This window comes from Pelophylax lessonae (assembly GCF_965119305.1).
Source record: "Pelophylax lessonae genome assembly, chromosome: 1".
Lineage (NCBI taxonomy): Eukaryota > Metazoa > Chordata > Amphibia > Anura > Ranidae > Pelophylax > Pelophylax lessonae.
The window spans coordinates 360,498,191-360,522,352 of NC_138768.1; the positions used below are offsets into that span (position 1 = coordinate 360,498,191).

General features: G+C 43.0%; 1 protein-coding gene across 1 annotated transcript in view; it reads right to left on the reverse strand.

The window, feature by feature from the left end:
* Window positions 1-24,162, reverse strand: part of VPS13A (vacuolar protein sorting 13 homolog A) — a 427,491-nt gene that overhangs the window by 305,155 nt on the left and 98,174 nt on the right. Inside the window, exons 15-24 of the mRNA XM_082266808.1 lie at window positions 18,855-18,987; window positions 17,834-17,928; window positions 14,703-14,845; window positions 13,302-13,503; window positions 13,083-13,197; window positions 10,846-10,982; window positions 10,311-10,443; window positions 10,090-10,207; window positions 3,488-3,626; window positions 1,530-1,614 (exon numbers count right to left, since the gene is read on the reverse strand). Coding sequence (XP_082122934.1) covers window positions 1,530-1,614; window positions 3,488-3,626; window positions 10,090-10,207; window positions 10,311-10,443; window positions 10,846-10,982; window positions 13,083-13,197; window positions 13,302-13,503; window positions 14,703-14,845; window positions 17,834-17,928; window positions 18,855-18,987 — 1,300 coding nt within the window. The remainder of the gene's footprint in view (window positions 1-1,529; window positions 1,615-3,487; window positions 3,627-10,089; window positions 10,208-10,310; window positions 10,444-10,845; window positions 10,983-13,082; window positions 13,198-13,301; window positions 13,504-14,702; window positions 14,846-17,833; window positions 17,929-18,854; window positions 18,988-24,162) is intronic.

Below are 24,162 nucleotides of genomic sequence, written 5' to 3' on the forward strand. Positions count from 1 at the left end.
GAAATCATACTTTTCTAATTTGACTGCAATAATATAACTACCTGGAAGGAGCATGGTTGATTCAGTAAAAGCAACTTCTTATATATGCGTTACTGTTTTTTAATTAGTATATTAGCAACCGCTGTCACATTTTAAATTAGCGCTGCTGTGCAGGTTTAAGCTCACACAGCCCACACCATTCATTCACAACAATCTATGAATGAATAAACTACAAGTCCATCTTCCACAGCAGTAGATGGGTCATTCTCAATAGACTACGAGTGTGCTGATTTTTCCTGCAAAAATATATGCATTTTTTTTGTTTTTTTACTTAAAAGGTGAACATATGCTTTAAAGCAGGCATGTCCAACATGCGGCCCAGAACCGCAGGCAATGCGGCCCACTGCCCCCTGACAATTTTCTTTTTTTTTTTGCTGGGGAGGAATAAAGTTGATTCGGGGGCATGGCCACAGTGGCTTCCAACTAACTGTAGGCAGAGACTGCCTGGGAGGGGAGGAGGGGGGCCAGCGCCGTTGGATTACAAACAGAGCGGGAATCTCCTGGTTACCCGGCGGCCGCTGTCATACGAAGGCCTGCCTCCTGAACTGGCTCCTATGATAGACAGCGCATTGGTGACGTCTACCATTGGAGCCAGTCCAGGAGGCAGGACTTCGTATGACAGACTGCATTGGATAGGCTTGCACTGGTGAGGCTACATTGGATGGGCAAGCACTAGGCTGCAAGTGCCGTGCTATCTCCTGGCTGCTGCGGGAGACTTAGAATGTCTGCAGTCAGTGACAGAGCCGCTGCTTCCTGTATAGTTCTGCCTCTGTCACAGGCGGAGTGATATGAAATGCACTCCGCCTGTGACAGGAGCCATTTGGGAGCAGCGGCTCTGCTCTCTGCTGCAGCTGCTGCTTCCTCCAGCAGTACCCGCATGACCAGCAGTACCCGCCAGCAGAAACCGCCAGCAGTCTGCAAAATAAGTAGAAAAGGTATGTGCATTAGCGTGTGTAAATTGTTGCAATATGTTTTTTAATAACTAGTTGTGTTTTGTCATAATACGTCATGTCCTTGTTCATACATGTATGAAGAAGGACATGACATTTTCTGGCTGTCTAAGTCATATGTGCTAGGGGTGCAACTAGCCCCCAGCACATAACTGTAAATATCCCCGCATGTGCAGTGTTTCTGACTCCTACCACCATGACCACTTCAAATCACTGAAGTGGTCATGGTGGTTAGAGTGTTCCTTTAATATCTCTCAGAAGAAGGAAACCTCTGTATACGGATTCCATTTCATTTGATCATCCTCTAGTTGTGTAAAATAAGTGCAAGGGGGGGGGGGTGCAGTGGCACAGGAAGGGCACGGCGGAGTTTTATTACTTATATACCTTAACCATAGTATATATTTTATATGCGGCCCAAGAAAATTTCTCTACACTCAATGTGGCCCAGAGAAGCCAAAATGTTGGACACCCATGCTTTAAAGCATATTATGGATTAAACATATTAGCATGTTGATATATTGAACAGATAAACAGCATTACCAGACTCAATAATTGATTGGAGGTCCATTAGAACTGAACGTCTTGCTACAGGCTGAGGTGTGTTCAGAGGAGGAGATTTTTGGATCTGCTTTAAAGTTTGAAAATGTAGAAAACAAAATTCACACATGTTCCACTTTTCTACATGATAGCATATTTGTCAGAATTTGTCTGGAGTCACTCCCGTTAAAACTAGCAATTAAACTAGCAATTATAAGTATATAGCAATTATAAGTATATCCACTCAAACAGCTAAAATAATTAAATTTACTTTTAGTGCCAACACAAAAAAGATAAAATAAAGCATGAAAGCTTACTTTATACATTACATAGAGACAGCAAGTTGCAGATTTGCTAACAAACCCAACAATTCAACCATCACACTGTTACTTGTTGAAAAGTGTTGAACCTAAATCTGCATTAAATATATGGTTTCTTATGGCAAAAATTATTAGAAATATGGTGTAATTTAATAGATGTTCATTCCCCAATCTGGGATGATCCTATGACTGGACAACTATACTGCTAAACACTTGCAGAAAACACCACAAAAAGACTATGCTGTGTTTGAATCAAAACCACTAAAGCAAACAAGAAAGAAAAGAAAGCAAAAAAGAGAATCTTGGGGTTAAAGTCAGCTGGAGCTGTATCATAATGTAGAAACTTCAGTGTTGGTATCTATATGTGTAAATGTTGTAGATGGATAATCAATGTAGACACCAGTAAGTGCTGTAATTTAAGACACGATATGGCTCATTGAAATGCAGCGTTAAACAAAAGGTCATTCCAAACACAATAGGGTTCGATTCTGGTTTGCTCAAGAGATATTAAGTTGTATGCACATCTAGTGCGAGAATTTAAGCACATTGTATGAGCCAGAGCTGAACCAGTTTTTGATCCTTGTATTGGCGTGTGAGAGGTGTGTATGGGGACGTCAAAAACATGACAACATTGTCAGAGATAAGGGGGAAAGGTGATGGTCCATTTTTATATTTTGTACTATTTTCATAATTTCTCAAATGTTTGATAGTATTGAATGGTTTCTTATGGCTCTGCAGTTTAACTTGAACTGAGATTGCTTAAAAACGCACTCACCTACAGAAGCATTATATCTTAAGGCAAAATAGATGATCTTAGATTATATCTTTCATGGGACACTTCGCAGTGTGAAGAAGGCCTTAGACACATCAAAGTGTGTTAAAACAAATGAGTTGGACAAAACAAAGGAAATTTTAATGTAGAGTTCAACTAAATGCCCGAAAATGTCTACAAAAGCTTACACCATACAGAAAATCTGTCTACAATTTTACATTCTGTACCCAAGCTTACAATCCTCTTTTAAACTCGGCAGATGTGTAAATGTAGCACACTCCCTGCTTAAAGGGTTAGTTCACCTTTACCAAAAAGTTGCCTATGCAAATAAAGGGCATCTTTAGATAAAAACAAAATGTTCTGCTATGACTAAAGTTGAAATATGTCCTTGCTATAGGTGAAGGCCATTTACGTACCTCAGGAAGCCTGATTGAAGCACGTTACTAAGATAGCTCCGGCTATAACTGTTCACTTCATCATTACAGGAGTGAGCTCTCAAACGCTGAGCTCAGAGCTACAGCATCAGGGGAGAGAAAGCGCATGTGAGGGGTTTGAATCCGAGAAAGAGCTCATACCTTATGATGGTGGAGGCATACAGCAAAAGCGGGGCCTCTCTTAGCAACGTCCTGGGAGTTTTCCAAACAGGCTTCATGAGGTAAATAAATGGCCTACACCTAAAGCAAGGGCATTATTCAATTTTGTTCAAAGCTGCACAGCTTTTTTTTTTTTTTTTTTTATCTACAGATATCCCTTGTCTGCACAGGCAGTTTCTTGGTAAAGCTGTACTAGCCCTTTATTACCTTTTCTTCATTAAATACAAGTACAAATAATCTTGTATACACATACAAACATATACAATAGAAACTAACTGAAAGTTTTTGAGGAGAGGCAGATGCTGCTGGAGGACTTTCTGGTTTTGGAATGCTGTCAATCAATTGCAGGACACCTCTGAGCTTTTGGTCAGAAATACGTAGTGAAAGCAAAGGCAACTCTCCAAACAACTTAAATCTGAAAAGCGAACAAAATGAAAAAAAAAAAATGTAAACAGATTTTACTTTTTCATGGGTTTGCCACAACCTGTTGTCACTTTACCTTGGATATCATTTAAACATTATTGAAAATAAGTCAACCTGCCTAACAGCAGCTCTAAAAGCTGCTTTCCATTACCTTTGTTCACCAGATAAAGCTCTTGTGTTATCCCCCTTATCCTGGTTCAAACTTTGTTACAAAGTACTCCAATTGTCGCCTTATCCAGTGAAAAAAAAAAAAGGGATTTTTTCCTTACCGTAAAATCCATTTCTCGGAGTCCACCGACGGACATAGCTGCTGCTTTAAATCATAGACGGATGGGTAATAAACCCCTCCCACTAGGAGTGACCAGGTAGAGCCAAAGGCTTGGACACGTCCAGGGGGGCAGGGTCCCTGGGTTATTACCCCTGGCCTCACTGTTGCATCTTCAGTTTAGTTGCAAGCAGTGGATAATAACCAAAACCAAACTCTTCAGAGAAAAAAGGGGTGGGAGCTATGTCCGTTGGTGGACTCAGTCTATTTCGTCCACCGTTGGACGTAGCTGCTGCTTTAAATCATAGATGGATGGAACGTCCAAAAGCAGAAACTGGGGGGTGGGGAAAGGACAAACTTAAAAGAATGCAATTCCCACGGCTAACATAGCCAACTATATAACATGGAGCCCAACAAGCAACAACTGGGGCCCAATTGTAGCAAAACCATAAAAGGAGAAGGAAAAGTAGACTCCTTAAATGGCGGCCTGCAAAACCTTGCGGCCAAAGGACACATCCGAGGATGCAAACACATCCACTCTGTAAAACTTGGTGAACATATGTACAGACGACCAAGTGGCCAACTTGCAAACCTGCATCACTGACGCCTGATGGCGGAAAGCCCAAGAGGCACTCAATGCCCTCGTAGAGTGAGCCGTGACAGGGAAAGGAGGAACCTTGCCCTTAAGAGAATACGCCTTCACCACCATCTGTCTGATCCATCGAGAGATGGTCGCTGCAGTCGCAGCCTGACCCTTACGGGGCCCATCCATATTCACAGAGTCTGACTTACGAAAGGACTCAGTAGTCTCCTGATACACCCGTATCGCCTGAACCACATCCAAGCAATGCAAGGCAATTTCCTTAGGATGTGAAGGTTTCGGACAGAGTGACAGAAGTGCTATGTCTTCGTTCAGATGGAAGTCTGAAACCATCTTAGGAAGAAATGACAGATTAGGCCGTAACACTACCTTATCCCTGTGTAATACCAGATAAGGAGAGCGGCAAGATAGCGCCGCTAGTTCGGAAACCCTGCACGCAGATGTGATAGCCACAAAAAAGGCAACTTTCTGCGACAAGGCGAGCAAGGAAATGTGTCTTATGTTCTCGAAAGGAGATTCCTGAAGAACTGATAGAACCAAATTAAGGTCCCAAGGAGGTAACGAAGACCTCCTGAGGGGAGCCAAATGGCGTTGGAAGTACACAGCAAAGGCCGAGTTCTGACACTTAGGAGTGCCCAACGCCAAACGTTGGTCAATCCCTTTCTGTAGAAACATCAGGATCCTGCTGATAGCAAAGGATCTAGAATGCAGCGTCAGCGATCTGCACCAAGCAATGTACGCTTTCCATGTACGATGATAAATCTTCCAAGAAGCGGACTTCCTAGCCTTGAGTAAGGTAGGGATCACAGAATCGGACAGACCCCTGTCCTTTAAACACCTTGCTCTCAACAGCCAAGCCGTTAAAGCCAGCGACTGTAAAGCAGGATGCAAGATCGGACCCTGAGACAGACGAATGACGTCAGCGTACCAGGATCTCCGGGGCCAATCGGGAGCCATCAGAATTACCGGAATCCCCTCCAACTTGACCCTGCGTAGCAGGCGAGATAAAGGTTTCAGCGGAGGAAACACATAAATTAGCGAACAGGTCCACATCCGGGGTCCCCCACTGGAGACACAGCTGGTGGAACACCTGTGGATGCAGGGACCACTCTCCCTGATCCAGGGTTTGACGACTCAGGTAGTCCGCCTGCCAATTGTCTATGCCGGGAATGTACACGGCAGGTAGGGCTGGGACGTAGTCCTCTGCCCAGAGTAGGATCTCGGCTACCTCCAGAGCCGCCAGGGCACTCCTGGTTCCCCCTTGATTGACATATGCCACGGCCGTGACATTGTCCGACTGGACTCGGACAGAACACCCCTTGAGATTGTCCGTCCAGTGGAACAGGCTCAACTTGATTACTCTCAGTTCCAGAACGTTGATTGGGAGCTTGGGAGCTTGGACTCTTCCAACATCCAGGTCCCTTGAACAGTCACAGGGTGCCCAGCACTCCCCCCCCCCCCCCTCCCGAACCGGTCAGACAGGCATCTGTCGTCACCACCGTCCAGAATACTGGAAGGAAGGATTTCCCGTGGAGAAGATTCGGAGAGCTGAGCCACCAATTTAGGGAGTCCTTGGATCTCCGACTCAAACAAATCAGATTTCCAGGGATAGAGGATCCTTGTCCCATTTGACAAGGATCTTCTGCCGCAAAAGTCTCGTGTGGGCCTGAGCATATGGTACGGCCTCGAAGGAGGACACCATCAGGCCCAGCACCTGCATAGATGACCTGAGAGACACCAGGGAGACACCAGGTCGCAAGCCAGCAGCGACAGATCCAGGTACCCCAGAATCGCTATTTCCCTCTGTCGTAGCAGAGCTAGGATAGGAGCTAACACCTTGGTGAAGACCCTGGCAGCAGAGGTGAGACCAAACGGTAATGCAACAAATTGAAAATGGTCCTTGCCCACCGCAAAGAGGAGGAATCGTTGATGACCCTGGCAAATAGAGACATGGAGATAGGCATCCTTGATATCGATCAAGGGCAGCAGGTCCCCCTGATGCAAGAATGCCACCACTGACCGCAGGGACTCCATGCAAATTTTCTGGACGCGCACAAAGTGGTTCAGAGTTTTGAGGTCCAAGATTGGACGCAATTTGCCCTCCTTCCGTGGAACGGTAAACAGGTTCGAATAGAACCCTCAAAAGCGTTCCTGATGAGGAACTGGTACAATCACGGCTTGTGACACCATATCCTGAATCGCTTCTTGCAGCCCCGCAAGGCGGTCTGGGGAGAGCTGAAGATTGGAGGGAAAAAATCCGTCTGGCAGACGGGAACGAAACTATCTTGTACCCAGACCAAATTACCTCGTGGACCCACCTGTCGTGCAACAACGAGGTCCAAAAATTGGGAAGAAACTGAGACGTCCCCCCACCCCTGAAGGTGTTGGGATTTTGGCTTACCAGCCCACCGTTTCCCGGATCCTTTTCCACCCAAAGTCTGTTTGATTTTCTGCGACACGGTCGCACGAAAAAGATGCTTCTGGGCTGTAAAGGAAGGACCTCCCTTACGCGAGGGAGACTTACCCTTAATTGAGTGAGGAAATCACCCTGAAAGGGAAGATCTGCCAAAAGCTTCTTAGAATTCTGGTCGGCCGACCAGGACTTTAGCCAGATTGCACGTCTGATGAGCACACTTACCACTGACGCTCTGGCCACAAGCGGAAGAACGTCCAGGTTAGCATCGCATACAAATTGCAGAGTCTGCGATAATTGGTCAGAGAGATCCAGGGCAGATGATGGTAACGGGGTTACCGTCAGTGCCTCTCTCAGAGCCTTTACCCATTCAAACATAGTCTGAGAGACTAGAATGGTAGTAAGGGCAGGCCTGAGAATAGATCCCACTACCATATACAGGTGTTGGGATAAGACCTCAATACGTCTGTCAAACGGATCAGGGAGAGATGAGACTTCTGCCACTGGTAAAACCATGGCCTTGTGAATACCACATATCTGGGGGTCCACCTGAGGGGGGACCGTCCATTTGCATTAGATTTCTTCCTCAAACGGGTAGCGTCTAGCCAAACGTTTGGGAATCGAAAGAGTGCGATTAGGTCGCCGCCATTGTTCCTCCACTAAGGCGGACAAGACTTTGGGACAAGGGAAAACCTTGGCCAATTTCTTTGCCCCGAGGGATCCAAAAGGATACTAAGGCTCCTTGCGATTTTGAAATCGCATCCGTGATTTTTAGGGTGTCCCTCACTAAGGATATAAAAGCATCTACCAGCGCCTTTTCCTGTGCCAAGGAAACATCCTCTTCCGCATCAGAAAAGTCTGAATGCGGGGACGCATCCTCCAAAAGGGGGTCTGTGTTGCGCGCGACCATATCGGCCTCAGAATCTTAGGTCTGAGATGAAACAGGCGAGGGCCGAGGGCGTTTCTTAGTAAATGCTGCCGCAATAACTTTATCCATTTTTCTGGACATTTCTTGCATCACAGACAACAAAGTTACATCATCAGCCTCAGAAGCGGGCCCCAACGATACATCAGGGGTCGCAGACAAACTTGGGGAATCCATGTTAGACATATGGCCACACAGTAGGATTGCACAGTAAGAATGTAAAGAGCAGACAGGGAAACGGGGAAACCCCGGAACCTGCACCGCAAGGGGTTAAACAGAAGCTTCTCCTGAAAACAGGAACAATGGCCTAAGAGGGAGCAATCCGCGCCCAATCGCCCAATATTAATGCCCCTGAGGCCAAGTGAGGTTATAAAAAAGTACCAGAGTTCCCAGTAATTCCGCTGCTACCGGCTTGAACTGCGCCTTTAAGAGGCGATCGCGATGCAAGCAGCGCTACTCCGGGGGATATTCCTAAGCCCCCTAAAGGCCTGAAACCCCTCTGAAGATGAAAAGGAGAAGGCCAGGGTAATTAAACTCCTCTAGAGTAGTTACCACATGAAGAACACAGCAAGGTCCATCAGCAGAATGGAGAAGAGAAGGCAGAAGGAAATGCTACCGCCCACAAGAGCCAGAAGCTCCTGTGCTGTTTTGTCTCTGGCTCCAGCAAAATGGCCACCGGCATTACAGTGATAGGGATACCCAGGCAGGCTGCTGAGGCCTGTTAAAGCTGCAGGCCACGGAAAAATGGCGGCTTTGCGCCGATGAGCACATGACCTCGGGCCTAATGAGACCTACCCTAGTAACGGGCCTGGGGGCCCTGGCGGATGAAACCCCCCCCCCCAGGTAGCGGTATGAGGCGCAGCCATGTACCCCCCTCCGAGGCCCCTCCCCCCCCCACCGTCCACTACCCGGTATAGCACCTGAGGAGACATACATAGGGGACCTCCACTAAAAGTGTCCAGGGGGTCCAGGGCCCAGGGTAGGGAGAGGTCAGGGTAGGAGGGGAAGGTTCCAGGAGACCCCTCATAGTGGAGGAGGGTGGTAGGAGGTATGGGTACCCGAGGGTCCTACTCACCTATCGAGTAGCCCACGTCCGCCCTAGGTCCGCTAACCAGACGGGGGGACTGTACTTACCGGACCACGCTGCTGAGGGTGGGCGTCCATCCTGACAGACTGCCTCTGCACCGCAGTGAGGGTGCTGTCGGCCAAGGGGCAAGCTGCGACACTGGCATGCCAAGTGTGTGCATCCCGGCGGGGTGTTTCACCCGCAGGCCAGACCCCGTCCGTGGGACTATAGTCGCTATGGAGACCCAGCGCTGAGCTACGGTCTGCAAGCGCTCGCTGGCACAAACTGGGAGACCGTAAGGCTCTCATATAGCCAGTCCGAAACCCAGCCGGCATTCCACAGGAACTGGAGTCTGCAGTAAAAAAAAAAAAAGGTTCCCTTTAAGACGTTTAAAACAAAGCTAGGACAAAAAAGGTCCCAGCAGGGAGCTGTTTGGCCACTCCTAATACCAGGCAGCTAAAACTGAAGATGCAACGGTGAGGCCAGGGGTAATAAACCAGGGATCCCGCCTCCCTGGACGTGTCAAAGCCTTTGGCTCTACCTGGTCACTGCTAGTGGGAGGGGCTTATTACCCATCTGTCTATGATTTAATGCAGCAGCTACATCCGTCGGTGGACGAAAGAGAAATACCCTTTTCCACTGTGTACTGTCATTAGATGGGTGGAAAGCAGAAGGTAAGAATGGCCAGCACAAAAATAAAGCAAGTGGAGACCTTTGGTAACACAGTGAAACTAGTATCAGGAGTGCACACAGAATAGGCTTTTCCTGCTAAAGGGGTACTTTAAGGTGTCTTTTCTTAGCCAGGACATTTTCAAACCTTTAAAATTGCTGACAGGGTTTATTTTGAGTTATTGTCCAGACATTCTCCTGAAATACATTTTTTGAATAACTTTTACATTTTGTATTTTCTTGCTGTATGATATTTTGATCATTGTTATATGCTGCATCACATTCATCATTCCCTACTTGAAGCAACAGTTTAGCCTAAGTTTTTTTGCATACAAATGGAAATGGTTAGAACCTCTGTGTCTAGGTTTCTATTGCTGTCTGTATCCACATGCAAATGGACACATGTCCGTTTACACCTGCCACTTCATAAAGGACACTAGAAGGCCTGATCGGGTCTGCCTGAAAAATGTAATTACACTTTAAGTCGTATTACTTTACAGATTTAGACCAGCTTACTTTGGCATCCTTGAATCAGTCACTACCATGGCCCGGCTAAAATCAACTCTGAGATCCATTGGCTCCAAAATATGTTGAGCAGAATGTTTCTGTTTGCGAGCCTCCTTCCAATCCTCATCTACAATGAAAACAATGATTGGCAAACATGAGAGCCAAGTACATGAGTCTCCTCAAGCCAGTGTCGGCTTAACATAACTTTTTGCCACTGACGTATCACTCACGATGCTTGCTGTAAAGCAACTGCATACTGCTTAGCTGCACATCAAAACTCTCATAGGCCCGGGACATAATATCTTCAATGCTGTTCTGACCTGCTTTCAGTTGGGGGAGATTTGAACGACTTTTGCTGGTCATCTTAAATGCAAAAAAAAAAAAAAAAAAAAAAAAAAAAAGAGTTAAGAAGCATTGTACGAATCAAAAATCTTTAAAAAAAAAAGTGTGAGAGGAATAAAGAATTTAGGCAACTTCATGAAAGGGACAATCAACCCAAAAGTAAAATTTAAATTACAGATGGAACGTAGGGGGGTGAGGCCAACTCAGCTCTTGGGTTCTCAGGTCTTGGATACACTGTACTGCGGCCAAAGCCCAGTGGATCAGTATAACACTAGCCAAAGGCTGTTAAGCAATGTTTTCTAAAATATTTCTAAAACTAAAAAGGTTTACTTTTGTAACATTGTTTACACATGTAAGGACAAGCCATTTTTATTCAAATTTATAGATAAGTCAGCTCATATAAAAAAGTTAAAAAATACCTACCGATAAACTACCTAAATCCAAAATAAGCAAATTAGATGTGCTCTCATAAAACCCATTTTGAGGAACAAGGATGTACGAAGCCTGGAGGTTGATTTTTAAATCAAGAACCTTCTGTGTCTCTATAACATACAGGAGCCCTAAAAATAAAAACATAAATCATTATATAAAACGTTTCCACAAAAAGAAATATAACTATGATCAAAAGAATGTATAGTCAGATCAAAATCACACCAAAAGTTGCTCCAAAGTCACACTGGAAATCATGTGACTTCAGAGACGGGCTGATGTAAATGGAGCCTTAGTTTTTAAATGTCTTAGCAAGAAACTCGTAATAAAATCAACAAAATATCTCCATAGTAGAACAGTGCCAAAAAAAGACCTATGCAGCCTTGGGTAGAACAGAGATGCTGTGCAATAGAAACATAGAAACGTGAGGGCAGAGTAGATGGAGTAGTCCATTAAAGCGGAGTTCCACCCTAATTTTGAACTTCACACCATAAATAATATTAAAACATTCTAAAAACTAATTGGATAATTATAATTTTTGTTTCACTTACCTTATTTTTTAATGAAAATTAACTTACCTTCCTGCCACTTCCTCATTATGCGGCCGCGGCCTCTGACGTCATTTCCTGCTTTGCAATGGTGTCCCTCGTCACTTCCAGTGCAGGCACGAGAACAGCTTCTGGGCATGCACAATGACAAGGAATCCAACTGTGGGATGACGCGCCTGCACTGGAAGTGACGAGGCATGGAATTCTGGGACTCCGAAGTCCAGGAAGAGGGACACGAAGAGGGACACGAAGAGGGACACTGCGGCTTCAGCTGCCCACACCGCTGATGGCAGCGCTGGACAAGAAATTTACAAGATAAGTAATTCTTCTTACAGGTACACTAAACAGGGGACAGTCTATCATTGCTTAAATGCACTAGCCCCGACTATTCTATGGGGTATTTTTATGTAAAAAAAAAAATCTAATTTGGGTGGAATTTCGCTTTAAGTCTGACCGCTTTTTGCTTGTTTTTGTTCTTTTTTTTCTCTTTAACGTTTTTGTCTGAACATAGATCTAGGTTTGATCCAAGCATGTTTGAAGCCATTGACTGCTGACTGTCTCACTAACTCCACTGGAAGTTTATTTCAAGCATCAACTACTCTTTCAGAAAAATACTACTACTTTCTTAAATTCATTCTGAACTTCCGGATGACCCGTGGACGGTGCTGTTTCACTCCACTACTGAACCCCCTCACAAATACAAACGATCCATCACTCCTCATCTTTTAAATGCCGCCAAATCCCTTATTCCCAGACTTTGGTCTCAAACCTCCACACCTTCTATTCAACAAAGGCTGCTTGCAGTGGACTACACATACCGAATGGAAGATTTGTCTCTCCTCCAAATCCAATAGCATCTGCGCATGCTGGCTGGCGTTCACCTACACCCAAGAATATGCTTCTTTGTTATCCCAACCTGCCAGCAACCCCTAATTGTATGGCTGAATTCGCACCGCAGTCGCACTAAAACACGCACAGGACCCTTTTTTTGGTCCGTAGCAGAATCGGATCGCATGGTGGTTCACACTAGTGTGATCCGATTCTGTGTGAACTTACAGATTGTACTGCGATATGCGATCTTATCTGGGGTGTCGTTAACTTTTAATTGACACTCCCAGCGCATCGCATATGGCAGTGTGAACTGCCAGGGGTGCAGATACGATGCGGGAACACGCTGTATATTTGCAGCGTTCCAACATCGCAGAAATGTGAATCGGCACTCACAGTTTGTATTACAAAGACCCCAGAGTCACACATCTGAGGTGCTATATGTTAACTTCGGGCCAGTGCGCAGCAACCTAGAGATGCCTACAATTCACGGAGGGTACCAGTTTGGATTTTTTTTTGTTTACATATTTGTGTTGTCAGGGTAGTACAAATCAATAAAATAACTGCTCCAAAAGCACATGCTTAGATTATCTGCAAAGCAAAATAACTTCAATCCCCTGTGGGCCACAATTCCATACTAAACGTATATTTCATAATGCTTATAGATATCGTATCAAGATACACTGAAATTAGCTACCTAGTTACAACTATACCCAAGAATTCACTGAGCCTAGGATAATTCATTCATAAAGGATTATACTGTATAACCAAGCATCTGAAAAAGAAATGTAAAACAAAAATACAAAAAAACAAAATGTGCAATGTAAAAATAAATTACACAAAAAACGTGCTTGCCTGTTGAAGTTTTATCTCGAAACTCTTCTAACTTAGTTAAAGTGGCTGAAGTCAGTTGTTCAAGATGGACGTCTTGTGGAGGGCGGAAAAAATCTGCTAAACTGTTGATGGTTTTCTAAATATGGCAAAATACAAACATTTAGAACAATAAAAACATTTTCAAGTGAATTTAAAAGTTAATCAGATAGTTAAGATATGTAAAAATTATCTGGTTCTTACAGCATCATAAATTATTTCTAGCGGTTGGGAGTCCACTATAAGTCTTTGGTCTGCCCGCTCATCCAAAGGATTGGTTTCAAACATGAGGCTCAACAGTGAAATGTCATTATCTGTTACAATATTCCGGGAAGACAACAGCCAGGGAACAGACTTGTCCTGTGACATGCCAGTTATCTCAAATGTGCCAATTTGAGCTTCAAACCTGTATGTGGAAGATTGGAGATACAAATATCAGCACAAAATGATCCCAAAAAAAAAAAAACACTCATGTCTTAACCGCTTGTCGACTGCGCACAGTATATTTACTGCGGCAGTCAGCCCCGGCCAGGCAGAGTGACGTAGATCTACGCCGCTAGCCTGTGACCGGCTTTTGAGCCAATAGCGGGCGAGCGCGCGCCCGCTGAGGCGCGCGCCACCCCCGGCTCGTTCACAGAGGAGTCCGCGCGTGTGACCGGCGGACCCGATGTCCGCCGGTCACACTACGATCGTCGGTAGAGAGGGAGAAAGGCGGGCGGCTTATGTAAACAAGCCACCTGTCATTCTCCCCTGTGTAAAAATGGAGATCAGACGGTTCTATTATGTAGAACCGTTGATCTCTGTTTTTACAATAGGAGACATGTCCCATCACAGTTAGAAACACGCCCCTAGGACACACTTAACCCCTCCCTCTCCAATACAGTTAACCGCTTCCCTGCCAGTGTCATTTTTACAATAACAGTGCATATGTATAGCACTGATTACTGCAGTAATGTCACTGGTACCCCCAAAAGTGTCAAAAATGTCAGTCAAGGGTCCGATCTGTCCGCCGCAATGTTGCATGGCCCGCAAAAAAAAAAAAAAAAAAAATCGCAGATCGCCACCATTACTCGTTAAAAAAAAAAAAACACCAAAAATGACAAAAATCTTTCCCTTTGTTAGTAAACGCGATAACTTTTGCGCAAACCAATCAAAATACGCTTTTTGCGGTTTTTTTTACCAAACATATGTAGCATAAAACAAATTGGCCGAAAATGTTAAAAAATTTAGATTTTTACATTTTTTGGGTGGAATTTCATATAAAAAAAAGTGAAAATATTGTTATTTTTGCAAAATTTACGCTCTTTTTTTGTTTATAGCGCATGATCAAAAAAAAAAAAAAAAATCGCACAGGTGATCAAATACCACCAAAAGAAAGCTCTGTTTGTGGGAAAAAAAGGAAGTGAAATTAGTTTAGGTACGACCGCGCAATTGTCCGTTAAAGTCACGCAGTAAAAAAATCGCAAAAAACCCCCTGGTCAGGAAGGAGGTAAAATCTTCCGGGGCTTAAGTGGTTAAAGTCACAAACCACAATCAACATCACTTATATGCAGCATAAAGAAAACAGAATATATTATTGAATGGAACATTGTTCAGCTGACTCACCTAACTGCTTGTGCTCCTGGGCGTTGCTTTAACATGGAGCTTAAGTCAGTTATAGCCAGATTAATCAGTTCAGGCTTTCCTTTATCTTCTCGCAACTGAATTGACATACTTAATAACTTTACACATAAAACCACTGCTTCATACTGAAAAAAAAACCAAAAAACACAGTATCAATAGTTTCGCTTTTCACTTAAAAAAACAAAAAAAAAAAAAAAAAACTTATTTGCAACGGGTCTTCTTTCTTATCGAACTGTCCAAATATATTAGAGTCTGTAAGGCAAATGGGCTTTTAAAACTATTTGTGTCAAAATACTATACTAATACTATACAAATTGTGCACTATTATACATTAAGAAAGGCATTTATATATGTCAATTCAGATTATTTTAAGGAACTATTTCATTTAAGATCATTTTATAGCAAGCCCCAGATGTTTCAGACAAGGACAGTCAAGCGCCCAGGTGCCCAAAGCAATGTTTCTTTTTTTAGTAGCCACTTCTGGCGTTTTTCCATCTTTAAACTGTTATTCATAGTAAATCTTTTCCTTAAAGTGTCCTGAGAGAAATGTTAAACGTTACGCTGCACCAGTACACGTGCAGTTCACTTTTGATCACCACAAAAATCCTATATGCCACGATACCCTGTTTCAGAAGATGAACGAACAAGTCTTGTGAAAGCCTGATCAATTGATAAGGTGCCTCCTGCCAAGTGGGTGGAGAAAAAAGAAGGACTATAGAAGGATACATGGTCTATGACCAGGGATATCAAGAGGAGGGTGAAGAAAAAAAGCAGTGAGATAAGACACACTTCGCTACCAAGGGAGAAGTTGGCAAAAGGGATAAAGGAGATGTAACCAACATACATATTCACTTCTATGCTGCAGGATCAGTCTGATGCTGCAGCTGTCCTCTGCCAGATCTAAGCCCAAAGACTGAGTGATCACGACCACTGATTGCTCAGCTCTTCGTCTTCTTGGAGCTGACAGAAATTACTATAGTCTTTGCTCCCGGCTCTGCCCCACCAGCACTCACTTGAGCACCAGGCTGGAGAGGGGAAGGCACAGCTGGCTTCAGTTCTCAGCCATGTGCTGAGAGCCAGAGCCAGATGTTAATCAGGGAGCTGGGTGAATCCCGAAAAAATGGTCAGGAGCTTTCCAGAGCCCAGAGCGGTCCTGTGAAGTCAGATGACAGCAGGCTTCAACCCGCTGTCAGCTTATTCTGGGTCACAGGAGAACAAAAGTGCACTTCCCTGACCCACAACAAAAGTATGGCCAAAAAGCTTTGCTTATACTTATCTTACTCTAGTAAAAGTTACTATATTATTTTGTTGCTTTTCTCTCCTTCCTCTTTCAACTGCATCTGGTCTAAAATGAGCCAGCATTCCAGGGACTGCGTAGAATGTAAGTAGACATGATTCCACACTTGCTGAGCCCAAACACAAAGCTACACCTTTAGGCTTCACATTCAACATAAAAAATATGACACATACAGAGGTCGACAGAACAGTCATTTTGCTGCTGGAAGCTTTCCCTGTCTGCTTGAGGCAGCCATGCATGAATCAAAATTCGGCCGGTTCAGCAGGGACCAGTCAAATTCTAATCCATGTATGGGCAGGCTGGTTGTACAGAAGTCAATATGCCAATCGACTAGAATATAACCAGCCTGTCTGGTTTTTCTGGATCAATCAGTGCCACCGGCTATAGTCAGAAGCACTGATCATTGTATATTGACAGCGGGGAAAGCTCCCTTCTGTCAGAATACAATAATATCCAGTGTAAGGATGGGGGAATCGGGTCATTTTTTTCTTTTAACTCGCTAATTGAACAAAAAAATAAATATAGAGCGGAAAAAAAAAAGAATGTATTGTCGGCCTTAGTCACATACAGGTGCATTTCATCAAATTAGAATGTCTTTAAAAAGGTTAATTTCACTAATGCAATTGAAAAAAGTGAATCTTATATTTTATATAGATGTGTTGCACACAGAGTGATCTATTTCAAGCATTTATTTATTTTAATTTTGATGATTATGGCTTATAGCTAGTGAAAACCCGAAATTCAGTATCTCAGAAAATTAGATTATTACATATGACCAATAAAACAAAAAAAGGATTTTCAATACATAAATGTTGGCTTACTGAAAAGGATGTTCATGTACAGTATTGAATGCACTCAATACTTGGTCAGGGCTCCTTTTGCATGAATTACTGCATCAATGCGGCGTGTCATGGAGGCGATCAGCCTTTGGCACTGCTAAGGCGTTACGGGTACCCAGGTTGCTTTGACAGCGGCCTTTCAACTCATCTGCATTGTTGGGTCTGGTGTCTCCCATCTTCCTCTTGACAATACCCCACAGATTCTCTATGGGGTTCAGGTCAGACGAATTTGCTGGCCAATCTAGCACAGTGATACCATGATTATTAAGCCAGGTATTGGTTCTTTTGACAGTGTGGGCAGGTGCCAAGTCCTGCTGGAAAATGAAATCAGCATCTCCATAAAGCTGGTCAGCAGAGGAAAGTATGAAGTGCTCTAGAATTTCTTGGTAGAGGGCTGCGCTGACTTTGGAATTGATAAAACACAGTGGACCAACATCAGCAGATGACATGGCTCCCCAAATCATCAATGACTGTTGAAACTTCCCACTGGACCTCATGCAACTTGGATTCTGTGCCTCTCAACTCTTCCTCCAGACTCTGGGACCTTGATTTCCAAATGAAATGCACCATTTTCCACAGTCTGTCATGTCATCTGCTGGAGTTGGTCCACTGTTTTTTATCAAGACCAAAGTCAGCACAGTTGATCACCTAAATGCCACGCCACACTATCTGAATTGAATTACTGAAATACATTTTTGATGATATTCTAATTTTATGAGATGCACCTGTATATGCTTTACCTCTGGCAGTATGGCAGCCCCAATCAAAAAGAAGCAGAAGCAGTGCTGGAGGCAATTAATAGCACACACTACTTTAACAAGGATGGTTATTATCACATGAATATTCTTTATGAAGAAAACAATCAATCATTGTTACATAGCTTTTATAGTTCATGTTCTGCTGGAAATTAAGTTCACATGACTTCTAAAAAAACTATATATTAGAATAGAATAGAATAGCTGGCAAATTGTGCTCACTGTTTTTGGTAGAGTTGGGTCAACTGCAGTTTCACTGTATCCAATTGCTGCACACAACCTTGCTTTCTCTTCAGGAGTCATCAGCTCTTCCAGACCTTAAGAGAGCAAATCTGTATTACAATCCATCAAACTAATGAATCATTACTAGTAATCATTTATATTAGGACTTTTCTATAGTTAAATATATCATTATCGTTAAAAAAGGTGTTAGATATAACAATGTAAATAATAAAGAAAGAACAGTGCTCGCTAAAAACATTCCTAAAGATAGCACTGGTTGAAAGGAACATGCTGTGCACGAATTGAAATCTAACATGCTTAAAGAACTGGGGATCACTGGAACTGAAAGTCTGAGGCTTTGGGGAACAGGTAATGAACCATTCATAATTTGTGTGTGTGTTGTACCGAAGCATTTCCACTTATTCAGATGGCATAGTAAATAAGCCTTAAATCTTAAATCCAAGTATGTATGTTTTTCATTGCAAAGTTACATTGGACCAGCTTGGACAAACATAAAATACACATATTCCATACCAGCGGAACTAGAGAATCACTGTAGTAGCCACTGTAGTAGCCACTGCTATTACAGTGATCACTGCGGTCTTCCAAATCCTGTCCATGTGCTGTCCTCCTGCATAGTTACTAGTTACCACAGGGGGTCGCCTGTTTGAAATTCATAGAACCTCTTGTATTTTTTCTTGTATTTGCTCAATGAATACAAGGCAGTCACTGATTGGACAACGTGGAAAAGCATTGCAGTAAGGTCACGATTTAGACCTCGTGCAATCAGGGAATGCACAGGACCCAGAAGGCTGCAGTGATCACTGAAATAGTGCTGACTACAACAGTGATTCTACGATTGCACAGCATTCCTACGGGTGTGGAATATGTATACTTACACTAATACAGGCTAAACCAATATACCTATGCAATAAAAACCATATCTGGGATTCAGCTTTAAAAAAAAATATGCTGCAATTAGAAGGAAAACTGTGTGCAGCAAACAATAAAACGCACATACCTCCAGACTTTGCCTCTTCCTTCTTTTCTGTGCTGTCTCCAGACCAGCCCCACATCCATCCAAACCATCCATTAGAGTTGCTGTCCTCATCTTTTGCTCCTGGTCTATATATTTTAAGGCCGGCTTTGCTTGCCTGGACAGTAAAACAATAGGATCAATAATGATTTTATATTTGGCAATGTTCTCATATTTGCATTACTCCATAAATATTATTCACAGGACTGCATGAAATGCACTTTGCTTTTAAATAGGAAGTGGTGCATAGATAAGCAACATATTTTGTAATGTTAAAGAAAGCTGTTAAAACAATTTAGTCACAATCTTTAAATACCTTTTAAAAAAATCTGTGTATTGAACTAGCTTTCACTGCTATTACTGACTGCACATAAGAATGTGCACTTCTTTAATTTCCCTGTGTATTATGTATCCTTTCACCCATTGCATCTATGAACATACTTGGCCCATGTCTCCACTGTGAGTAAAAATCATTGCTCATGTGTCAGAGTTGTGATGGGAAGCTGTATGGGACGGTATCTTGATCCGTAATTTTCTCAAATTAAAGGTTATGCTTATTAAAGAATCCCTTCTTATTGTCATTTAATCTTTTCTTCCCCTACCCTTTCCTCCATATCATTCTGGTCTCTTTCCCCCTCTTTTTTTCCTCCCCTCTTCCTTGATGAACTAAGCCACCCAGGCTGTGCCTTCCTCATCTTCTTTTCTATATTAGCATCTATTCCTTCTGCTACGCTGGGGTATCTTCCCAGCTATGGGTTTTAAGTTTCTTAAATAAAAACCTACACACTTGGAATACATCTTTGTTTCCATATTTGTACTTTATAATGTTGAAGCTCAGATGCATTGAACTGTGCAAGCTAACAGTTGCTTCCTAACCTGCACAATTACCGTGCTTCTTGCACTGTTCTTCCTGAATAATTTGATTTGTACATTGATTTTCTGTAAAGTGTATAAGGCATACTCCTTTAAATAAAGAATGACAAAAAAAAACAACTATTGCAAACAAACTATTCTCCATACACTTGCTGAAATGTCAGACAGGGTGGTTAGTTTGCTTATTGAGAAATGAGGATTAGCTGTTGGCACAGCAGCTTTCAGCTAATATTATTTAAGACTAGTCAGGTGGATTAGAAGGATAATTTCAGAAATAAATTTTGACCACTCTGAATAGGGGGAAAAAAAAAAAAAAAAGCAGAGGAAGGATGAGCATCCTATAAAACTGCCTGTAGTATCACAAGTCCATTATTATAGAAGCCTCTTGCACACTCTACTGATGTATCAGCTTCAGACATTACTGGCAGAAAAAATTGCTAGGCTGGGCTGTAAATCACTTTGCGAGTATTTAAATGTATTTGTGAGTATTTACACACAAGTATAAAAGTTCTTCCAGCTTAAAGTGATTGTAAACGATCAATTTGTAAAATAATCTATTCAGTTTAAAAAAAATAAAAATAAAAAAATGAAAGGCAAAACATTTTTGTGCGGATATAAAAAAAAAAAAAACACAAGTACCTTTTTCCTTCACAGCTGCATAAGAGCTGGGGGAGGAGAAAAAAACAGCAGCACACTGGGCTTCCCCATGAATGGCTGTGCAGCAGGGGTGTGTCAAGACAAGCCTGATCATTGGAGGAGAGTACACTGAGTTCCCAGTACAGCTAGAGCATTTACCATGGTGTGCTCTATTGCTTATTGTGGTCAGTATTTAATAGAAAAGCAGAGGGACTGGCAGGAACACCAGGGATTTCACATAAAGGAAGCAATACAAAGAGAACAGGATACTGTCTTATGCATGTACATGGTATGGTACAGCAGGTTCAAATCAGGAATATGAAGTGTTGGGGTAACTAAAGTCTCTTTTTTTTTTGTTCAAAATAACAAACATGTCATTTACCTGCTCTGTGCAGTGGTTTTGCACAAAGCAGCCCAGATCCTCCTCTTCTTGGGTCCCTCTTCGGCCCTTCCCTCCTGTTGAGTGCCCCCACAGCAAGCAGTAGCTTGCTATGGTGGCACCCGAGCCAAGCCGCAGTTCCCGGGTGTCCATTCAGACATGTAGCCAGGGCCCGGCCCACCCCCATTATCCTCATTGGCTCACCGACTTTGATTGACAGCAGCGGGAGCAAATGGCGCTTTGCTGGTTTTCCAGCCAATCAGGAGGGGGGGCCGAGTCTCTCGTGCAACATAGCTGGGTCGAGATGGGGCTCAGGTAAATATCAGGGAGGCTGAGGGTGGCTGCTGCACACACAATGCATTCTATCAATTAAGGTAAAAAGCCTTAAGAAAAAAATCTTCCTGCGTTTTCAACCACTTAAATTTTAATGAAGGAAGTGTAGCATGTGCACGTATCTGTGCGTAATTGCACATATACACACAAAAATACTGACCAGCTACTCAGATTTCTGTATTTTTCTTTTCTTAAGGATTCATGCGCAGTATATGTTTACGGGCCTGTGTGCACAGGCACACTGAAAATAATGGGCTGAATTTAGATCAGTAAACTAAAAAAAAATGCCTGTATGCCTGAAAATGGAGGACAGCAATTAGGAATACTTGTGCACCTCATGTAAAAGGTAAAGAGAAAGAAGGTTTTACATTTTTTTTGTAAGTTGGGGTAAGTGTCAGTAGAGTACCTCATCGCATCCATAAAAGGGGGGGTAACTTTTAGTGTGAGAAAGGCTTTTTAGTAGCACCAGTAGGCTTACAGAAGTATGGTTTGCAACAAACAGAAAGACATGCAGTAGATGATTGTGCCTGAAAGGGAGAAATGGAGGAAATCTATACAATAGAAGATACATAATACAAAGTAAATCATGGGGCTGGATAATGGGGCCTGAGTCCTCTTCCATTGTATTAATCGAGAAGCTTGTCAAAGAGAAGTTTTTTTCCCCTGAAGGGCATGTGCAAATCTTTCCCACACTGGAGGAGTTGCTCAGACTTTAAAACCATAAGATTCTGTGCATGTGACCATTGTTTGTTAAAAGAAAATTTTGGAAATCTGACCAATAGGTTCTTTTTGGCACACAGGATATTAGGCCCGAAATAAAAAGTTGTAACTTTAAAAAAAAAAAAAAAAAAAAAAAAAAAAGATTTGGGTAGTTTACCTCATGAGAAAGTTCATCATGATTTTCTCCAGCCCAGGCAGGCATAGCTTAGGTATCTGCTTTGATGGCAACGGCTAGCTGTAGGGCAGGGCTACTGGAAAGTGGGTCTTTAGAGGAGTCCTGAAACGTCTATCCACTCAATCTTTAAAGGAGTGGGTCTCCTCAATTGGGGATGGTAGATTTAGCATATAGTGCAAGAATGACTGGGTTCACAGTGGAGGCAGACCATTTTTTTGTTAAAATTGTCAGGAGGGGGAATATTCTCCACGAATTTGGCTAGTCACTGTATAAGGCCCAACTTGCCAACAAAGTCTGTTATGCACAACTACCCTGAGCAATGAATCCACAGTCACCAACATATGGTGAGACGGTAAAGAAATAATTATCTCAAAAAGTGGAGAGAAATTTTGAGGGGCTTCTGGTAGAAAGTCCTAATTCCCCTTGATGGGCTGAGCTGACTGGGCTGGTATTGAGTGAATCAACACCAACTTTATTTGATGACAGGACTATTTCTTTCCTTCTGGTAAGCTGATAGGTTTGTTCCCGTTTATGAATACGGACTGTTATTTGAGTGCCGCAAGCCAATCCTCCCTTTATTTGTGTTCCAGCTATTGTGTTAGAATACATTTTTTTATTGAGCAGAATTAAAATCAGGTGGAGTCAAGACAGAAGAGTGCTTGCACTTGATAGCTTCCTCTGATTCTAGAAAGTGGCAATAGCCATTGGAATAAGTCAGACATAGTGGCTACAAATTCAGCCTTATGCCCCGTACACACGTGCAGATTATCTGCAGACTTTTGTCTGCAGACTTACCAAAACCATATAATATCAGGTCAAACCTAAACACTTTCAATTTGTATGCAATCCGGCAGGCCCTTGCACTACATAGAAGAGGTAAGTCTGCAGACAAAAGTCTGCAGATAATCTGCACGTGTGTACGGGGCATTAGTCACAACCTTAGTTAGTGGTGTTGGTGTTATGCCCCATACACACGTGCAGATTATCTGCAGACTTTTGTCTGCAGACTTACCTTTTCTATGTAGTGCAAGGGCCTGCCGGATTGCATACAAATTGAAAGTGTTTAGGTTTGACCTCATATTATATGGTTTTGGTAAATCTGCAGACAAAAGTCTGCAGATAATCTGCACGTGTGTATGGGGCATTAGACCTTAGGTTGTTGGAACAAAGCATGAGAGAAATTTGGAGTTTCTCTCATGCTTCAAAATTTGCAAGGGAAACACCACTGTTTGTCTCCTATGTTCTTAATCCCAAGCACCTGTAATCCTCCATTGCTAATTGAGGGCCTTACGCTGCCATTATTATGGCAACCTGTCGGGAAGAGAGAGCAGTGCCCAGGCGCGAGATCAGGAGGTGCATGTTGGGTAGCTAGTTAATTTGTGAGGGCCTACCAAATCCCGTATATCAAGAGAAGAGGGCTTCAGATGCCCACAGATGAAATGGAACCTGCATAAAAGGCTTTATTAAATACAGAATTAAAAATACTCACAAACGGGTTCTTGGTAAGTGCATATCACAATACGGAGTTGCCATCGGCGTCAGAAATGGAAGATGTACCGTCCTCAGTAGCTTGACATGGCTTACGCGTTTTGAGGATTAGCCTCTTCTTCAGGAGATAAGCCTTGAAACGTGTAAGCCATTTCAAGATACTGAGGACGATACATCTTCCGTTTCCGACGCTGACGGCAACTCAGTATTGTGATATGCACTTACCAAGAACTTGTTTTGAGTATTTTTAATTCTGTATTTAATAAAGCCTTTTTTGGAGGATAATGCGCTAGCCCGATGCACCCATGTGCTTGTATTTTGATTGCAGTGATTTTGGATTACCTTGGTCTTGAAGGGGCTGCAAGGCTTAAGCATTTAGGAGAAGCCAAGTGTATAGTAGCTGGTAGCCGCATGTGTGTGGCTAAAGCTGGTCAGAAGGTCACTTCCCTGAGCGCAGGAGATGGGTGCATTGCACCATTTTTTGTTTGGGCAATGACATGGAACGGGCCTGCTTCCGAGATCTGGTTATTTTATTATATCTTTTCACGTGACAACACTGAAGAAATTACACTTTGCTACAATGTAAAGTAGTGAGTGTACAGCTTGTATAACAGTGTAAATTTCATGTCCCCTCAAAATAACTCAACACACAGCCATTAATGTCTAAACCGCTGGCAACAAAAGTGAGT